This window comes from Phyllopteryx taeniolatus, chromosome 4 (genome assembly GCF_024500385.1).
Source record: "Phyllopteryx taeniolatus isolate TA_2022b chromosome 4, UOR_Ptae_1.2, whole genome shotgun sequence".
Lineage (NCBI taxonomy): Eukaryota > Metazoa > Chordata > Actinopteri > Syngnathiformes > Syngnathidae > Phyllopteryx > Phyllopteryx taeniolatus.
Window position 1 is genome coordinate 25,034,606 of NC_084505.1, and position 18,880 is coordinate 25,053,485.

The window sequence follows — 18,880 nt, forward strand, 5'->3', positions numbered from 1 at the left end:
CGACATATTCGCTCACAGAAATAGGCAGATAATGAAAGATTTAGTCGGTTGTTCGATTCAACAATTTGCACTGTATATCTTAAATACAAAGTTAATTTTCCATCTCCCATTGAAAGCACCAGAGTATTGATTTTGATGGGCATAAAAAACAATGCAAGCACGTTTGTAACCAAACGATGGTCTTCATGCTTTGTCACTAAACTCGGGTCTTTATCGTTCCTTCCGCAGCTTCTTGAGTTCGGCTTCGTGCGCGCTGTCTACGCATCAATCCGAAGACCTCCAGCTGTGCCTGAGCAGCCTGACGCCCTCCATTGAGGTGAGCAAAAGGTATACAAATCGTTTTACTTTTAGCGCTCGCCATTAAAAGCGATGTCTCGTTTTTATTCCGTGAGGCAAAGTTGAAACCTTTTCATTTCATCTTTGCCCTTTCAGGAGTCCCACGCAATGTTGTACGCTCCGTCGATGGACGACATTCAAGTAAGTCAAATGCCCCGAAAATGCTATAATTTAGCGTTTTACCGAAATCTTCTGGAAACATATCTCACGAGACCTCCGCTCATGCAACTGACGCTCGAGCATCTGAAAGAATAACTTAAAAAGAGTGAATGACCTGAATAATAATAACCAACATAAGTAGCTTAATGTTAGCAGAATAATATTGTAATGTTTTCAAGCTTACAGCAATGTTAAGAAAATGGGTTTGTGGGCAAAACGTCACAATGAACAAGAATTTTTTAAAATGTTATAAGAATCAAATCGTAATTAATACAACACAAAATCACAATTTATGAGAATGAAGTTGTAGTGCTACAAAAAAAAAAAAAAGATAGTTTTACGAGAGTTGTGATTTTATGACACACTCATCCAAATCGTAACAATCACACTCATCATGATGTCACATGATAGTTTTACCGGAAAAATAATCTACCAGAAAAATAAATGTTACAGAAAGATGGTTGTCATTTTCAAGAAAGATCATACTTTCACGAGGAACCCTAATGTTCCCAGAAAAAGTCATCATTTCCAAGAACACTTTGTAATGTTACGAAAATAATGGTGATGGTGGAAGCCACAAACGCGCCACATTTAAAGGGAGTGAGAGGAGCCGCTGTGATTGGCTGTAAACCCGAACCCACAGCGGCGCAGCCCGCCCAGTCTCAGATCTGCGATCGTCTATGAAATTACCAAAACCGGTCTAACCCGCCTCTGGCAAAGACTTGCGTACGCCATTCGCGGAAATCGAGACCAGCGTTCCGAGAATAGCTGTGTTTCACAAGAAAAAAAAAAAGGTTGTACCCTTACGAGAATAACGTTTTGTCTTTTGAGCCCCTTGAGTACAAAAAATAAACAAACAAACATTGATGAAATGTTCACTATTGATTTACAGGTTCAGAAGCTTTTATATTCACATTATGTAAAGTATGGTCCACTTATTTGGATCTTGGTACTGAATTCACTGAATTCATATTATTTCATACGGGAACATTTACTTTGAAGCTCCACTGTGTAATGTATAAATCTCCGTTGTGCCGTCGCTCTTTCCAAAAGGCCAAGTGTCACTTCCTGTCCCTCAAATGTTACTTTTGGGAGCTGGTGATGGTCCTCGACGAGGAGGAAGTTGATGTGGACAACATTTACGGCAACTGCATCCAGGATTTCATTGATAATCTGCCTCCCGAAGGCGACGCCGTGAGTCCCGTGCAGTGGCTCTCCCTCGTATACTATTGATGTACAGTGAACCCCCGCTATATATATATATATATATATATATATATATATATATATGTTTCATTTTCCATGGCCCTGCTATATTCCTGTTTTTTTTTTAAGCCATAATGTTTTCAAGTAAAATTTAGAGCTGTGCGCCTTCATTGTAACATCACCATGTTGTGCTGCAACATGCCTGCGACAGACGAAAAGCTGCGAATTAGAGACCATAAATCAACGCTTTATGCATAATACCAATACAAAATATGCATGTGAGGTGCATATTTTGTATATATAAATGTTTTTACACGGTCTTTCTATAGCACAGATTTTCACATATCACGGGTGGGTCTGCAACGTATCCTCTGCGACAAACGGGGGTTCACTGTATTGACTCAGTAGGATGATGACAATTTTAGTAATCGAATTGTCTTGTTTGGAATTGCAGGTCAGCTGTCCACCATGCGAGGCACACTCACTCGGGAATATCACAACGTTTCTGGGCAGACTTAACACCCTCTTGCAAGCGATGGCTCAATGAATGCCGATCAAATGTCACGAGGTGCAAATATGTAATATATTGCATAGAAGATAAAATGTCTTTTTATGTACAGAGAGGTCCAAGCATTTTCGGACAGTGACAGAGTTTTACAATCATTCGGTCAAAAGCAAACGTTGTTCGTCACAGGAGCTGCGAACAGCACAGCATTATTTTAATGAACAATTCCTAAACATTTTATGATCGGCAACAGTTTGATCCCGGAATGGATTATTTCTGTTTCCTTAATTCCTATGAGAAACATTCTTTTTTTTAAATGAGAACAAGTTAGTCTGACAACTGATCGGAAAACACGGAAAAGTCGGCCAATCTTATGAAGACAAAAAGTTTACAATTGTCCATCCATTTACAATTGTCCATCCATCCACCCATATATATATATATATATAATGTCAGGAAAAAGTACAAAACTAAATTATTAAGACGAAATCTTGTACAATATAATCTGCAAGAAAGAATTTTGTGTTATGAAGTTAGTCATAATTTCCGAAAAAAAAAATCACGCCACAAGAAAAAAAAATAATGGTCATTTTACAATGATAACCCTAAAGCTACAAGAAAAAGTTGTAATTTACGAGATATTTTTTTTCCCAAGAAAATTGTCATTTTATGACAAGTCGTAGCGCATCTACATTCATCCCACTATTCTGATCGAGGTTGCTTTTGTTCCATCCAATGATATCGTCAAAATCCTGAAAACAAAACAAAACCTGTCATTGTCCAAATACTTCTACACCCAAGTGTATACATGTGAATAACTTAACTTTAATTTTTTATGAAATGTGTGAAGTATCCTAATGTGGATGAAACCGAGAGGTTGAAATGTAGCAGGACGAGTCAATGCTTCGGCAATATTTGACTGTGACCATAAGCTAATTGCTAACTACAGATGTATGTAATAGCCCCAAAATATGATAATTAATCAACTGAAATGAACGTTGGCCAAAAATATGCTAATCGCCAAAAAGGAATGAATGCAATGTGTAGTAGTACACCCCCGTTTATTGCGGCGGATACGTTCCAGACCCACCCACGATAACTAGTGAAAATCTACACTAAAGACACCATTTAAAAAAACGTTAATAGTTTTGCCCCTTCCACAAGCGTTAAAAACATTCGATAAAAGTATTACAAAACTTTTTAAAGTATTCCTTGGGGTCTGTTCTCACTGTATCGCTGTTAAGAAATGGGAGGCTATCGTATGAAATCGTTTGGAGGAAACAAAAAGACTTGTTTGCACATTTCCACATAAATACGAGGGAACGTGTGCTTGCTTTAAGCTGTTTATTTGTCACCTCCAGTTGAAGTTTACCGTAAACCTGACACGCAAAACAAAAGAGAATTTAACATTGCATGTTTAAAGACCACAACGTTCAACCAAACCACATAATAACGAAAGTCACTTAGCTTAATGCTCACACGTAATGGAAAACACCATTGTAGCGCTTTCACACACACCAAACAAATATCCTTTGTGCTCTGTGGAAACGACAACAACAACAATCTGCGTGAAAGATTGAAGGCGATCTAGAGGCGCTTCACTGTATCTCAAATTCACTGGTTTGTAAACCCGGCTGCATGTGATGCAAGCAATGTTTTCCAAACACAATGAGCCACTAAAAGCCTCCATAAACCCCCATCGGTCGGAGACTTTGGTAAATTGTTCTTTGATTTCATCCCGTATCCGTCTGTTATCCGTCTGTTTGCCTCGGCGCGTGTCACAATGAAGCTTTTTGTAATCGAAAAATGTCTAGAATTCTTGACCTGCTGGGTATTTTGACAAAACCAAGCTACGGAATCAAAATGTGACCTGCATGACGAAGACAACTGTTGAAGTCCAATGTCGTGAGTTTTGCCATTCAGCTCCTTGTTCGAGAACAACAAGTTGTCCAAAAACTGCTCAACAGTGAACAGTTGGACATCTTCATTCAAAAGTTTAGAGAAGGTCAAATTAAGCTACCTGTAAAAGTTTTAGTACTTTTTAGGTTCATCCTGAAATTTCCTCATGAAAGCCCAATTTCCCTAACTTTTTGTGAGTGATTTATGTCTCCTTTATGTTTAAGTCCATTTTAAAACAGCAGTTTGGCAGAGACCAAGTGCTTGCTTCAAGGTGTTTATCGAGTTGAAGTTCACTGTAAAATTAAACGGAAAACTGAGAGAATGACATGTGTATTTGAAAAAAAACAGAATGTTGCTAGCTTAATGCTCACACACAAAGCAAAATGTCATAGATGGGCTAACAAAACTAGCAGCGATCTTGCAGTGTTCTAAACCTTTAAGCAACAAATATCTGAACACAAACTGGAGACAGACCAAATAACAATACTCAGGCATATATTCGTTATCCTCTGAGAAAACAATGAATATTACTGCAGCTTACAGAGCGGTTGTGACCTTCTTCGTGTACACACATATGTATACATTATACTGCCCCCTGGTAGCCAAGGTGCGACACTAGAAGGAGCCGCACAATGAATTAAAGCATGAAATCATGATGCATAAACTGCTTAATTCTTTACATTGTATTTAATTATGTTATGACTATGTTTCACACTACTGTAAAGTGCTATTTTTCTTAATTAAAAAACACATTCAAAGATTTTTTTGTTGGTGTTTTTTGGGGGACTGGAATGAATTTCCATTCATTTGAATGGGGCAAATGAAACCCGTAAGTCCAGGCACCACTGTGGTTCATTGGCCCCAACATGCCGCAAGATGGGGCCCGAGCAACACTTTCGGACTTTTTCAGCCAATAATGGAGGATAGTTTGCAAAACACAAAAATCCACAATAGGCAAATTTGCGAATGTCGAACAGCAAATATGCTGAGGTCCACTATACTGCGACACAAACTTGAAAAAGTCATGACAAGCAAATGGAAAGTCGGTTTTATTTGCTAAAATGGTACAAGTACATTGAATGACATCATTTTATACAATACAGGAGTCAAACCCCTGAGTATGCTAACATTGTTTCAGGGTAGAAAAAATAAATAATTGTTGTATAGTATTAAAAAAAATGACACGTATGCGAAGTCGAGCTGCACGTAGGATGTCTGGGCTGGACTACCTTATCAGGCGACAAAGACAAAGACAGGAAGTGCTCAAAAGTCCACTTTTCCGTACGAGCCCTCAGGCGGCCGGTAGCACTTTGGGAAGGCCATCAGCTGCAGCACGTTGAAGGCGTACTTCCTGCAGCCGATGTTCTTCTCCACGTTGTCCATGCGGCAGCCTTCTCTGACGGCCAAATGCAACGACAAAAAGAGTCACATGACAGGCTTTCCAAACTCACGTCAAAATGGGCTTTCCTACTGCATGTTTACTTTGCATTAGCCGTCTGTAAACACTACAACTAATGTTGAGAATTGCAATTTAAATGTTAAATACAATTAAATATTCTTGAAAAACAAGCTGAGAGTAACTATATTAAAATAAAAGAAAAAATGTACAGGCATATCATTGCTATAAATGTAATCACAGTGAGACTATTTTGTAAAAGTAAAACAAATATTATTAAGCACGACAGTATATTTCAAATTAACTTCATAATAAAAATAGTTATAGTGAAATACACTTAAGAAAATAATATACAATTTATTTAAACATAATGACAATTAATGACTTTTTTAACTTAATGCTTGAAACAAAAAAGTACAATATTTTTTCATTTGTTTTCTGCAGAGTGCGGCGCATTAAAAAGGCTGTCAACTGCTGAAGTGGCACAAAGGTTCGATTGCTGTTTAGAATAAACACATTTATTAGATGATCACTGAATACGAACTATATTTAATTCTAAATTTAAATAAAAACCTCATATATAAATAGTTTTACCGCAATATAATGAAAATAATTTGCTGCTATTATTGCAATGAACATAATATTATAGATTTAATTGAGAGCAAAAAAATCTTAATAAATAAACTCATACCTAAATGAGAAAATAATATACTGCTATGTCAACTGCTGTGAACATAATGGTAATTACATATTTTGGTTTGAAACTGTTAATAAAGTAAAACAATAATTTTCATATATAATATTTATTTTATAACAAAAATGAAGCTGTTAACAAAATGCAATATAAAGTAAGACAATAATATAGTGCTCTATAATCATCGCCATAAATATAATGATAATAGATTTTTTTGGGGGGTGAAAATGTTTAATAATTTTCTTCTTAAATTTTCCTGCAGAGTGCACTGTATTAAAAAGAAGAAAAAAAAAAACCATTTCAAATTGAATACCTGTACATTCATCATCCATCCATCCATTTTCTGTACCGCTTATCCTCACTCGGTTCGCGGGCGTGCTGGAGCCTATCCCAGCTATCTTCGGGCGAGAGGCGGAGTACACCCTGAACTGGTCGCCACCCAATCGCAGGGCACATGGAAACAAACAACCATTCGCACTCACATTCACACCTACAGGCAATTTAGAGTCTTCACTCGACCTACCATGCATGTTTTTGGGGTGTGGGAGGAAACCGGAGTACCCGGAGAAAACCCACGTGGGCATGGGGAGAACATGCAAACTCCACACGGGCGGGGCCGGGATTTGAACCCCGGTCCTCAGAACTGTGAGGCAGATGTGCTAACCAGTCGGCCACCGTGCCGCCTACATTCATCAGATGCTCATTAAATATTTTGAGTAACGTCCACAGTGAGAGAGCGAGCGTCAAGTAGTGTAGCGCGTGATCTTGAGGGTGTGGCGCTAACATGAGTTTATTGTACAAGAACAAAGTCCAATTTGTGGTTATGTCACAAATGCCCCACATTTCCCAAACACCAAGTGTGTTTACAACACTGCCCTTGTTTGTCGCGTCATCAAACATTAATTGTCTCCTACAATGTGACACGGCTTCTGAAACCTTTAAACTGACTTTCCCGAAATAGGAGGCCGCTGATTCTGTTAACTCTGCTTGATGGGAAAAGGACGTCAAATTATAGGCTATGGAAATGATTGCTTTATCCTTCGTTGTATTTTTTTTTTTTTTTTTTTTTTGCAGTGTCACTGGACTCCAATCAACAAATGCTAACAATAGCATCACTGCTATTGAAGCTACGCTAAGGTAATGTAAGTAAGCTAAAAATTTGTTTTGGCCAGAGTTAGCCATGGTTACATGCCAATAGCACCATAGAAATTGAACATTAGTACTTTTGAGCTACTTTTGTCTATGGCGACGCTTAGCTAAATCTGTCAGCGCACTCCATTTGTGGACGGCAAGAAAACTGAAAGAACAAGGATGCCTGCACATTGTGTTGCATACGGTTTCACACAATGCCGTACAATCACAACAAGTGGGAATAACCTTTCACAGTTAAAAATATTTTGGGGCGCTTTTTTTTCTTCTCTTTTCTGTTCTGTATTGATATCACACGCTTTGGACTTGACAAAAAAAGTAGACCTCATTAAAATCAGTCGAGAAATGAGCAAGTGACAACTTAATTTCAATGTCCGTGCATTGCCTTGAATGGGAACGTCGCCCATGGTAAAATGGCCGCTACGTAGGCGCGTCGGTTAGCCGGGCTGCTACTGTATCTAATCTTCTCTCATACATACTACTCAAACACTCACATGTACTACTGAAATGCTCTCACACACACGACTCAAAATGTTTTCACTCATACACACTGCTGTGAATTGTTTTGCTCAGACACTCATGAAATGCGCCCACATAATATACTGAAATACACGTTTCAGTGGTGTGTGTGTTTGAGTGGTAAGAAGAGTTAGAATAAGGGTGAGCACAGACGCAGAAGAGAGCGAGTGAAGGCGTGGTAGTTGTCAGCCGCTTTATTGATACTTTGCCAGCAGAAAAACCAGACTTAAAATGAGCCAGACGACCAGCAGGTGGGAGCTGACGAGCAGCAGGGCGATGGGGTAAAAGTGACGCGACGTCGGTTTGCTCTCCGCCGCCGCGCCCGCCTCGGGGTCCTCCCAGCACCCCAACTCTGCGTGGGACAGCCGACTGAGGGAGGGACGGAAGGACGCCCCCACCCATTCGCGGGCAGAGAGAAAGAGCCAAACAAGGCAGGTTAGTGAGAGACTTTGAGCCCGTGAAGATGAAGACAACAGGCAAGAGAGGCAGCCAAGGGCGAGGCATGGAGGGTGGTAGAAATGTCATGGATGGAGGAATGGCGGCGTGCGGGATGCACCTAGCTACCAACCTACACGATCAACTAACCTTCCTACTTACCTGACAACGCACTGTCCTACCTACCTCGATATACCCACCTTCCTTCCTACACATGTACCTACCGACAGTGCATGCTGTGCCTACCTACGTACAGTATATCTACCTACCTACCTACCTACTAGGGCTCGGAATCGGCGTCTAAATCCCGATTCGTTATTCGTGCTGACTGTAACGAATGACTTCCGAATCAGAATCGAATCGTTACTCCTTGTACTATTTCAAAATAAATATAAGTCATAGTCCAACAAATGAAAAATCCAATGTGATCCTGAGAAAACTATCTATTGAAAAGAGTAAAAAAAAAAGAGTACGCTGGCGCGTTTTGGCTGCCGCTTCTCCCACCGCAAATGTTTTCATTTTGAAGTTTAAAATGGCTTACTTTAACCAGGATCCCTCGCGGTGCCGTGGCCAAAGGTGGAACCTTGGTTAGTTTTGCGCCTGTCGGTGCCGTAAATCCGCGCTGCCTGCAACCAGCTGCCTCCTTTCTAGCTAGCTAGCTGGCTTGCTAGCTGGCTAGCCCTATCATCTGCCACGCTGTGTTGGATCCTGCTCAACTTTCTCCCATTCATTCCGCCACGGTCACCTCCTGTCTGGTTTCGGTTGTGGCGGTGCCACCAATATCCGTGCAGCTCTTCGGACTCGGCTATCGGACGCCTCGTTACGCCGAGATCCTTGTCTCGCCATTTGCATCCGTGATCCATCATCAACTGCAATAATGAACTACAACTGTGCATATGCACTACCGGTCCATGGAACGATGGATGGGGACCACTGCTCTGGAGGATTTTGCTTTTGCACCCTCAACTTCAAACTATTAAGAACACCCTTTCTGGACCTAAAGTAAACCTAGAAATGTTTTAGAAGTAGTTCTTGGACATTCTGAACATTCTGACCCTGGGAGAAAAAATGTCTTATTGTAACCACACCCTGTGCACCTGCCTACCCACCAATGAGTTCCATTTGAGCGCACACGTGTTGCAGAATCTGCGTTCGGTTGTGGATGCCGTGCACGGCTACATGCCAACCAGTCGAGCAGGTCTTAGTCACTAACCTACTTTAATATTATTGTGTCCTCTGTGTTTGTTTTTAAAAAGCATTGTCAGCTTACCGGAAAGCATGCCAGCCACGTGTTGGGTCCAAGCGCATTCCAGCAGGCCGAGCATACATCAACACAAGAGTATTATGGTTGAAAATCAAAACTAACATCTTTGTTTTGAAATGTCTTATCTCTATGTTTGGATATTTACAGTACATACACGGTAGACAAATTTTGCAACTTTTGATGAACCTAAACAGTCATAACAGTGAGGACATTGCATTGTTGTTGGGTGTTGTATTGATGGAAACACGCATGTGTGTGTGTGTGTGGTGATGGTGGAACGTAACAAGCAGGGTGGGGTGCATGGACACAAAAAGCACGGCACAACTCATGTTAAAGGGTCAGTTCAGCTAAAGAAATTGAAGTTTATTTTTACCATAAATGGGGTTTTAACTACAGTGGTACCTTGATTTACAAATGTAATTCATTCTGTGACGAAGTTCGTAACCCATTTTACTCGTATCTGAAATTGTGAGTGAGACGCGGGGTACGGAGGTGTTGTGGCATTCTGTGCCGCCAGCTAGCGGTGGCATGTCTGAACATTGCTCATACCGCAAATTCAGACTCGCAACACATAGCAAACTATCGACCCAGTGAGTCAAGGTACCACCGTATATAGTTGCTTACATGATGGCTACCACATAATAACGGGAAAAAGTTTAACAAGATCTCCAGGAACGCTGCATGCCAGGCCACTACGTAGAAAAGTCTCTTTGAGGGCTTATACGAAATCTTGTTGTCATGTGAATGAATGTCCAAAACGGAACCCTTTTTATCAGTCTTCACTTTAAAATGATCGCCACTCAGTTTACTGACATTTTGAGGAACCGCTGAGGCTTAAGACCTAAAAAAATTGGTGTGACAATGTCAAATGATTGTAATTAGTGTACTGAGGATAATAGTCTCATAATGGGCTGTTACAAAGAAAACAATAAGCCCTATCCAGCAATTTTCTTAAGTTTGTTCATAAGAAAGTGACCGAAGAAAAGTATGGTTGAGGTGAAAGCTTTGAATATAATTTCTCATGTAATGTACACCCTATGATGAAAACCCACAACGTCCAGTACATTGATTCTCAAAATGTAGTACGCGTACCACTCGTCGTACGCAGGCTATTGTGGTAAATGTTCATACTGTGCATCATTTTACAGTGACACACAATTTTTTTTTTTTTATTCAATACAGTAAATTTGTTAAATTCAGTTCCGTTGTATTTAACTTTTATGTCCAATACATTTTGATTGAATCAATATTTCATGTAGTTTGGAAATGGCCCCAATCCTGGGGAAACAGCATCTCCAAACCTGTGCATAAGGTCATTTAGATGAAATGACCCTTTAATAGCATCTGATCCCATAGGTTTACAAAAGCAGTAATGGGAAACATGAAACTTGATGTGTTTTAACGCCTTACCTTCGCATACAGTCCAGCGCGCGAATGAAGAAGTCCTTGCTGAGCTGGTGTTCGTCACGCAGCAGGGCGCACTGCTCCAGCGTGACGGACATGGACGTTCGGTCTTTGGCACTTTTGCAGCTGGTGAACCTGATGCCGTTCAGACGTCGGCAAATCTGGATATCAGGAAAAAAGACCATTGGGTTCAATAGTTAAACCAGGGGTGGGTGAACTTTTGAGCTCAAGGGCTAGCTTTGATTTTTTATTTTATTTTTTTTAAAAACAGACATCTAGGCCAAGTCATTCGTAGATGAGATAAAACATGAAATCATGGCTTGCTTCACTGATAGTGACGGCTCTTTAGATCTCATATTGAGAGTTGACAGCAACAGATTCCAAATGCAAATAGCACACATGAACTCTCGACCTTCTATCTGCGCCTTGTAAATGGGATAATGAGGGAATAACAAACAACCTGTCCTGGTAGTTCCTTGGCAGCAAGATACCACAGGATGGCGGTAAAGTACGGCCTTTGTCTAAATGCAACTCCTCAACTCACTTCAACATTGTTCCTTGGCACCAAGATGCCGGCAAAGTACTACCTTTGTCAACTGAAGCTCCTCAACTCATGTCAACGTACTTCCTTGGCACCAAGATAGCGGCAAAGCACTACTTTTTTGTCTAAATGAAGCTCCTTAACTCACTTCAACCTACTTCCTTGGCACCAAGATGCCACAAGAAAGGCAGCAAAGCACTACTTTTGTCTAAATTAAGCTTCTCAACTTACTTAAACATAGCTGCTTGGCACCAGCATTTTTGGGGAACACGTTCCAGTTTTTCGATTAATAACAGAGGCCAAAACCTGTAAATGTACCAATACGGAATGGGAAATATGTCATGTTATTACATATTATATGCTATATGTACATTTTAAGACCAATGCAATAATGTTAGTATTCAAATGACGCTTTCACTGCAGTTTCGTGCAACTACTGACGCTGGACTATAGGAGCCGCCAGCATTAGAGATTGTATGCAAACCATTCCACACTCAAACATATTTTTTTTCAGATTAAATTCCAGACGCGTGGCTCATGGAACTCAGAGGGAATTTTGTTTTTGACCGAGTGAAATTTATGTTCCACGAAGGCGAAGCAAGACGGTCAGTGCTCACCGCCGCGGCGCTCCAGAGAATCTCCACGTTCTTCCTCCGCTTCGTGACTACATTCTGGCCCAGGGTTTCAAGTAGTTCCTTGATGTCAGTCTGGCTTTGAAAACACGGTAGACCTGGTTTAAACCGCACGGGAGAAAAAAGCAGTGCGAATGAGACTCTCTCGTGGTCTAACCACACCTTGGTGATAATAGCCCCCTTTGCACCAACAAGCCGAGGAACTTTGAATTCCTCGCAGCAAAAGGTTCCTGATGCCCATGTGGTTTTAAAAGGAGCCTGGAGGAACATTTTGTACTAGTGTAATTTTCCATCCATCCATCCATTTTCTGAGCCGCTTCTCCTCACTAGGGTCGCGGGCGTGCTGGAGCCTATCCCAGCTGTCATCGGGCAGGAGGCGGGGTACACCCTGAACTGGTTGCCAGCCAATTGCAGGGCACATAGGAACAAACAACCATTCGCACTCACAGTCACACCTACGGGCAATTTAGAGTCTCCAACTCATGCATGTTTTTGGGATGTGGGAGGAAACCGGAGTGCCCGGAGAAAACCCACGCAGGCACGGGGAGAACATGCAAACTCCACACAGGCGGGGCCGGGGATTGTACCCGGGTCCTCAGAACTGTGAGGCTGACGCTCTAACCAGTCGGCCACCGTGCCGCTAGTGTAATTTTTCGGTAGAAAAACAAGGGGGAACTTAAAACTATTAGGATAGACAGGGAAGTTCCTGCAGTGGAAAAGGGGCTAAGGACTGGGTCAACTTACATTCACGTGGCACCTTTTCGCTCAGTGTTTTGTAATAACACTCCAGCGTCTCAAAGTTCTTCTGGTTGATCCTCTCCTGAAGGGAAATATCGCCAAATCTGTGGAGGAAGTGGAAGCCGTTTATGTGACACTGTTTATGGTTTTTAACAGTGGTTCTCAAACTGGGGGCCTCGGGGGTCCTCGAGCCATAGCTTGGGGGTGCGCAAAATAATTTGCAATAAATTAAGATGTGATATAATTTTTTAAAAGTGCATAACTACATATCATTAGCCTAATAACACAATTGCCTAAGCTCATTTTAAAATGAAAAATAAATAAATAAATAAATAAATAAATAATAATTAAAAAAACTAATTTAAAATCAAGAGGAGTCCAATTGCCTCGATTCAACCTTTTTGCGGATTGCCATGACCTGGATGGCTGAGAATCTACAGACAAAGAAAAATGACAATTTTTAGCAAGCACATTGGTACTTGTATTGATATTTGGCAGTAAGTTAAAAATGATCTACGGCATTTAGATATGGGGACAGCCGCACCAATTAAAAATAAATAAATAAATAAATAAATAACAGGACCCTTTTTGGTATTTTTACCATTTAAAAATTTCTGCAAATAAATCACGGAATTGACAATATTTATATTTGGAATTTGAGAGTTGTGAATGGCTCATAGAAAAACAAAACAAAAATATTCTTTTTTCTCAAACATATACCTAGAAATTGCAAAATCATAGAAAAGGATAATTTTGCGTTGTTCTTAATTTTTTCCAGACCAGCGCTCTATACAGTATATAATATAATATACCCATCCATTTTCCGAGCCGCTCATCCTCACAAGGGTCGTGGGAGTGCTGGAGCCTATCCCAGCTATCTTCGGGCAGGAGGGAGGAACACCCTGAACTGGTTGCCAGCCAATCGCAGGGAACATACAAACAAACAACCATCCGCACTCACATTCATACCGACGGGCAATTTAGAGTCTGCATGCATGTTTTTGGGGTGGGGGAGGAAACCGGAGTGCCCGGAGAAACCCACGCAGGCACAGGGAGAACATGCAAACTCCACACAGGCGGGGCTGGGATTTGAACCCCGGTCCTCAGAACTACGAGGCAGACGCACTAACCAGTCGACCACCGTGCCGCTAATATAATATAATATAATATAATATAATAAACCAATTACTCCTACCTTAGCTTTGGTTCAATTAAAAGCTTTGATATTATTGTGATATATCATAACATAAATCTGACTTCCCTGTATGAATAGTTTATTTTATTTTGAGAAAAAGCGTATTTGATTAAGAATATAGTCCCAAATGTGTCTTTTCTAGAATTATAGATGTACTAGTACAAGGATAAAGTTGTATTTTTGAATTCCGCCAATTGAAATATGACTTTGACTTTAATACCACAATATCAACTTTATCATGGAAAAATGCAACTTTTTTATTTGTTATTTTTTTAAATTCCTATGGGATTTAGGGGTACCATGGCAGTTATGTTTAATTGGTGTTAGGATTATGAGTGGGTCCTTGGAAAAACTTCTCCCCTGTCAGTAGTCCCTGGACCCAAAACATTCGAGAAGCCCAAAGTGTGATCGGCGCTGACCTTTCGGCAATGGTTTGCTGCTCGTTGATGCCCACGTTAAAGAGTACCGGAAACACGCGCAGAGGTCGGCCTTCCTTGATTTCCTCCGGCATGTTCTGGAAGGCGGTGCCTGGCAGTGGGACCTCCACAGTGAAGTGGTTCCTGAGCACAGATATATGTCCACACTGTAGTGATTGTTGTACCACTTTGTCATCAAGATTCATGCATATACTGTGGAAGAAAGCAACTTTCAAATAAATGTCCACAGTTGCGACTGATGTGCAACTTTGACATCAAACTTTACACACACCGAAAGAAACAACTTTACGAATAGCTGCCCACTGTAGTGACTGATGCCCACTTTGACACCGAGACTCTCGCACACAGGAGAAAACAGCGTTTGAACGCCCACTGTAGTGACTGATGTGCAACGTTGACTTTTAGACTCATGCATATAGAAGGAAACAGCATTCAAATAGTTGCCTATTGCAGTGAGTGATGGCCAACTTTAATATCAAGCTTTAGGGACGTAGAAAGAAACAGTTTTTGAAAAAAAAGTCCACTGTAGTCATTCATGTCCAACTTTGACACAACTCATTCATGTAGAACTGCTCCAGAATAAATGTTTACTGTAGTAAATGATGCACAACGTTGACATAAAGACTCTTGCACACATAAGAGAACAGCTTTTGAAGGCCCGCTGCAGTGACTAATGTGCAATTTTGACATCACATAGATGGCACATAGGCACATAGAAAGAAACTGATTTTGAATAAATATCCACTGGCGTCACTGATGTGCAACCTTCGACATCATGACTCATGCAAATCGAAGAAAGCAACTTTAAAATAATTGATTGATGGATAACTTTGACATCACAACAAATGCATACAGAAAAAAACGCAACCTTCCAATAAATGCCCACTGTAGTGACTGATGCGCTGAAGTCTCACCGTCTGCCTCGCACTACTGGCTGAAGGTCACTGAGGTGCTCCGTCTGGGCCCGGGTCACCTTGAACACGACCCTCTGGAGGTCCGCCACGCCCACCTCCATGTCCTCCAGCATGCCGATCTCTTCGCCTTGGGACGGTTGCCAGGCCGACGTTAGCGCAACGACTCCACACAAAAACCCACTATCGTACTGTACTGTACTCCTACATTGTAATTGGCTTATTTGCGGTTCCAAACTGGCGAACTCACTGTAGGTGCTGAGCAGGCTTTCAAACTGGGCCACCAGGCCGACCAGGTGGAGCTGCCTCAGGAAGCCTTTGTCCTGAATTCCTGCGTACAGGCGCATGACGAAACCGCACGCCAACACTGCCAGCTGGTACGCACAAATGCACACACATTTGAGTGAAACGATGTTCATAAAAGCTCCCTCATTATTCAGCATGTTTGCATCCATACACAGTCAAAGGAGCCAGAGTGCTCGTTTTTCCGTGAGCCATTGAGTTGAAAACAAGGTGGCGAGATGCCTGCAATCTTACGCGCCATCCCGCGTGGAGGTACACTCGCACTCTCACTCTCACACACGCACGCGTGCATATGCACTCGCACTCTCTCATTCTGCAACTGTGACATGTCTGCATGAAGGTGACCAATAGGAACACACAAATGCTATTCTAGAGGTGGCAAAAGTACTCACACTTGAATTGTGTGTCACCAAAACACTGTGGGGCGTCCTTACCTTCAACAAGTAGGCCGTGTGTTGCTGAGAACGCACACGCCAATAAACTTAGCTTTACAGCTTGAGTGGTGAGGAGTTCAATGTTCCTTAGTGTTTATTCCACCATTATCCCTTTGTTACGCAATGGAGCATACTGGGTAATTAGCGTGTTCGAGTGAATGGCAACTGTTTGCAAGAGGCTATAAAGCTGTTAAGCAATAATTAAATGACTTAGTAGTTTATTACAATAAATTGCACGACTGGATATGGTTGAGATTATAGTCAGTCTCACATTGACCTTGCAGTAAACTACGAAAGAGAGAAAATGCACGACGCCCCCTGCAGGAGCAAAGGAGCGTGCGCGCGCATCATCGACTTCAAGGCCTTAACGAATTACATTTGAATAAAATAAAATTTCATTCAAATTTCATTCAATTTACATGCTCTTTATTTCTGTTTTATCCATGTTTAATTTTAACTTAATTCCCACCAATGTATTTGTTTTCCTGTTTTTTTAAGTTGTATTCATCTGAATTCAACACACATGCATTTAATTTTATTCACATCTAATTCAATTAATTAATTTTATTTCATTGTAATTCACATTTATTACATGATTATTCTTTCCTGTTCAATTACTTTTACATTCATATTTGATGTGATTGTCATCCCTGTTTCCATCCATTTTCCACACACCGCATGGCCTGCAATCAAATTTAAATAAATTATTTTATCATTATTTAGTATTTTACGTTATTCATATTTTGTTTATTTTTATTCATGATTAAATATTTGTATTTATCCCTCCATCATTTTCTCCCGCCTGCTGTTTATTATTATTATGATTTTTGTGATGATTATTATTGCTATTGTTGACGTTTTTTTGACTTACAGCCTGACTGAAGACGACGTCTCTCCTCTGCTGAAGCAGGAATCCCTGCGGGATGCTGCAGGCGGCTTCCTGCAGGAGCACAAAGGTGACGGCTCTCTTGGCCTTGTCCACCACCTGTGTCACGCACTCCTTCAACCTGGCCACTAGGGGGCACAGCTGCTCCCGCCAGTCACCTGCTTTGCCAACATGGGAAAAACAAAGAAGAACTCTTACGAGCTTAACGGTTACTCTCAGTCTTCCGCGGTGACCCGCTGGCACAGATAGCACGGATCTCTTTCCGTTTTCTAGGACATTTTGAGTTTCAAGGGCAACTTTTTATACTGCATCAGAATGCATAATAGATGATTTACAGTTAACGGCGGGTCATTAAACGCACCATGAAATTGCCACAGCGGAAAGGACACAACGTGTAGGAAAGGACTTGTAAAAGAAGACTGAATGAAAAGCAAATGACATCAGCAGTGTGCATTCACCATCTCGCACCACATGGGTATCAACTGTGTAACTGATCGAGATAATAAAAACAATAATATACAGTGTAAAATAATAATAATATTTAAATGTCTCCCTAGATATAGTCGGACTTGGGCTATGGTACCAGTCCTCTTGAGAGGGATTGGACTCTCTTCCACTCTGGAGTTGCCCACGGTGAGAGGCGCCGAGCAAGTGTGGGTATACTTATTGCCCCCCGGCTCGGCGCCTGTACGTTGGGGTTCACCCCGGTGGACGAGATGGTAGCCTCCCTCCGCCTTCGGGTGGGGAGACGGGTCCTGACTGTTGTTTGTGCCTATGCACCAAACAGCAGTTCAGAGTACCCACCCTGTTTGGTGTCCTTGGAGGGAGGTGGTGGAGAGCGCTCCCGCTGGGGACTCCATCGTTCTGCTGGGGGACTTCAATGCTCACGTGAGCAATGACAGTGAGACCTGGAAGGGCGTGACTGGGAGGAACGGCCACCCCGATCAGAATCCGAGCCCGAGCCACTGCTTCTCCACATCGAGAGGAGCCAGATGAGGTGGCTGGGGCACGTCCCATCGGGAGGAGAACTCGGGGACGACCCAGGACACGCTGGAGAGACTACGTCCTTCGGCTAGCCTGGGAACGCCTCGGGATCCCCCCGGAAGAGCTGGATGAAGTGGTTGGGGAGAGGGAAGTCTGAGCATCCCTGCTAAAGCTACTGCCACCGCGACCCGACCTCGGATAAGCGGTAGAAAATGGATGGATGGATACATTTCTCCCAAGCTGAAGCTGCCACACTTAGTCCCATTTTCCATCCATCCATCCATTTTCTGAGCCGCTTCTCCTCACTAGGGTCGCTAGCATGCTGGAGCCTATCCCAGCTATCATTGGGCAGGAAGCGGGGTACACCCTAAACTGGTTGCCAGCCAATGGCAGGGCACATACAAACAAACAACCATTTGCACTCACATTCGCACCTACGGGCAATTTAGAGTTGTCAATTAACCTACCATGCATGTCTTTGGGATGTGGGAGGAAACCGGAGTTCCTGGAGAAAACCCACGCAGGCACGGGGTGAACATGCAAACTCCACACAGGCGGGGATTGAACCCCGGTCCTCAGAACTGTGAGGCGGACGCTCTAGCCGCCTAGTCCCATTTTCAAAAAGGTTATTGATGATTTAAAATCTTACGCATTCTATATACAGCGACCCCAGTGCAGGAAACTGCACCATCCGCTACTGCATTTAATATAGTTTACCATTTGGACCGGTTTAATAACTCAGGTCATCCTGATTAAGTGTCACTCTTTACTTTCTCTCCACTACATTCTCTTTGCCAGTCACTGACAGTGACAGCAGTGCTATCCCTCCCTCCATCCATCCATTTTCTGTACC

At 41.9% G+C, this 18,880-nt stretch overlaps 1 protein-coding gene across 13 annotated transcripts in view; it reads right to left on the minus strand.

Moving 5' to 3' along the window:
- Positions 1 to 5,137: 5,137 nt before the first annotated feature.
- Positions 5,138 to 18,880, minus strand: part of inpp4b (inositol polyphosphate-4-phosphatase type II B) — a 157,207-nt gene continuing 143,464 nt past the window's right edge. For 6 of the 13 annotated variants that reach the window (XM_061770872.1, XM_061770880.1, XM_061770881.1 and 3 more), the window contains 8 exons: positions 17,029 to 17,204; positions 15,629 to 15,794; positions 15,424 to 15,550; positions 14,492 to 14,632; positions 12,884 to 12,981; positions 12,125 to 12,237; positions 10,973 to 11,127; positions 8,027 to 8,232 (listed from right to left, as the gene is read on the minus strand). In XM_061770872.1, the coding sequence (XP_061626856.1) occupies positions 8,058 to 8,232; positions 10,973 to 11,127; positions 12,125 to 12,237; positions 12,884 to 12,981; positions 14,492 to 14,632; positions 15,424 to 15,550; positions 15,629 to 15,794; positions 17,029 to 17,204 (1,151 nt within the window). In that variant the 3' untranslated portion in view covers positions 8,027 to 8,057. Of the gene's footprint in view, positions 5,502 to 8,026; positions 8,233 to 10,972; positions 11,128 to 12,124; positions 12,238 to 12,883; positions 12,982 to 14,491; positions 14,633 to 15,423; positions 15,551 to 15,628; positions 15,795 to 17,028; positions 17,205 to 18,880 lie in introns of those variants that run through there. The other 7 variants (XM_061770876.1, XM_061770878.1, XM_061770879.1 and 4 more) reach the window with 7 other exon arrangements.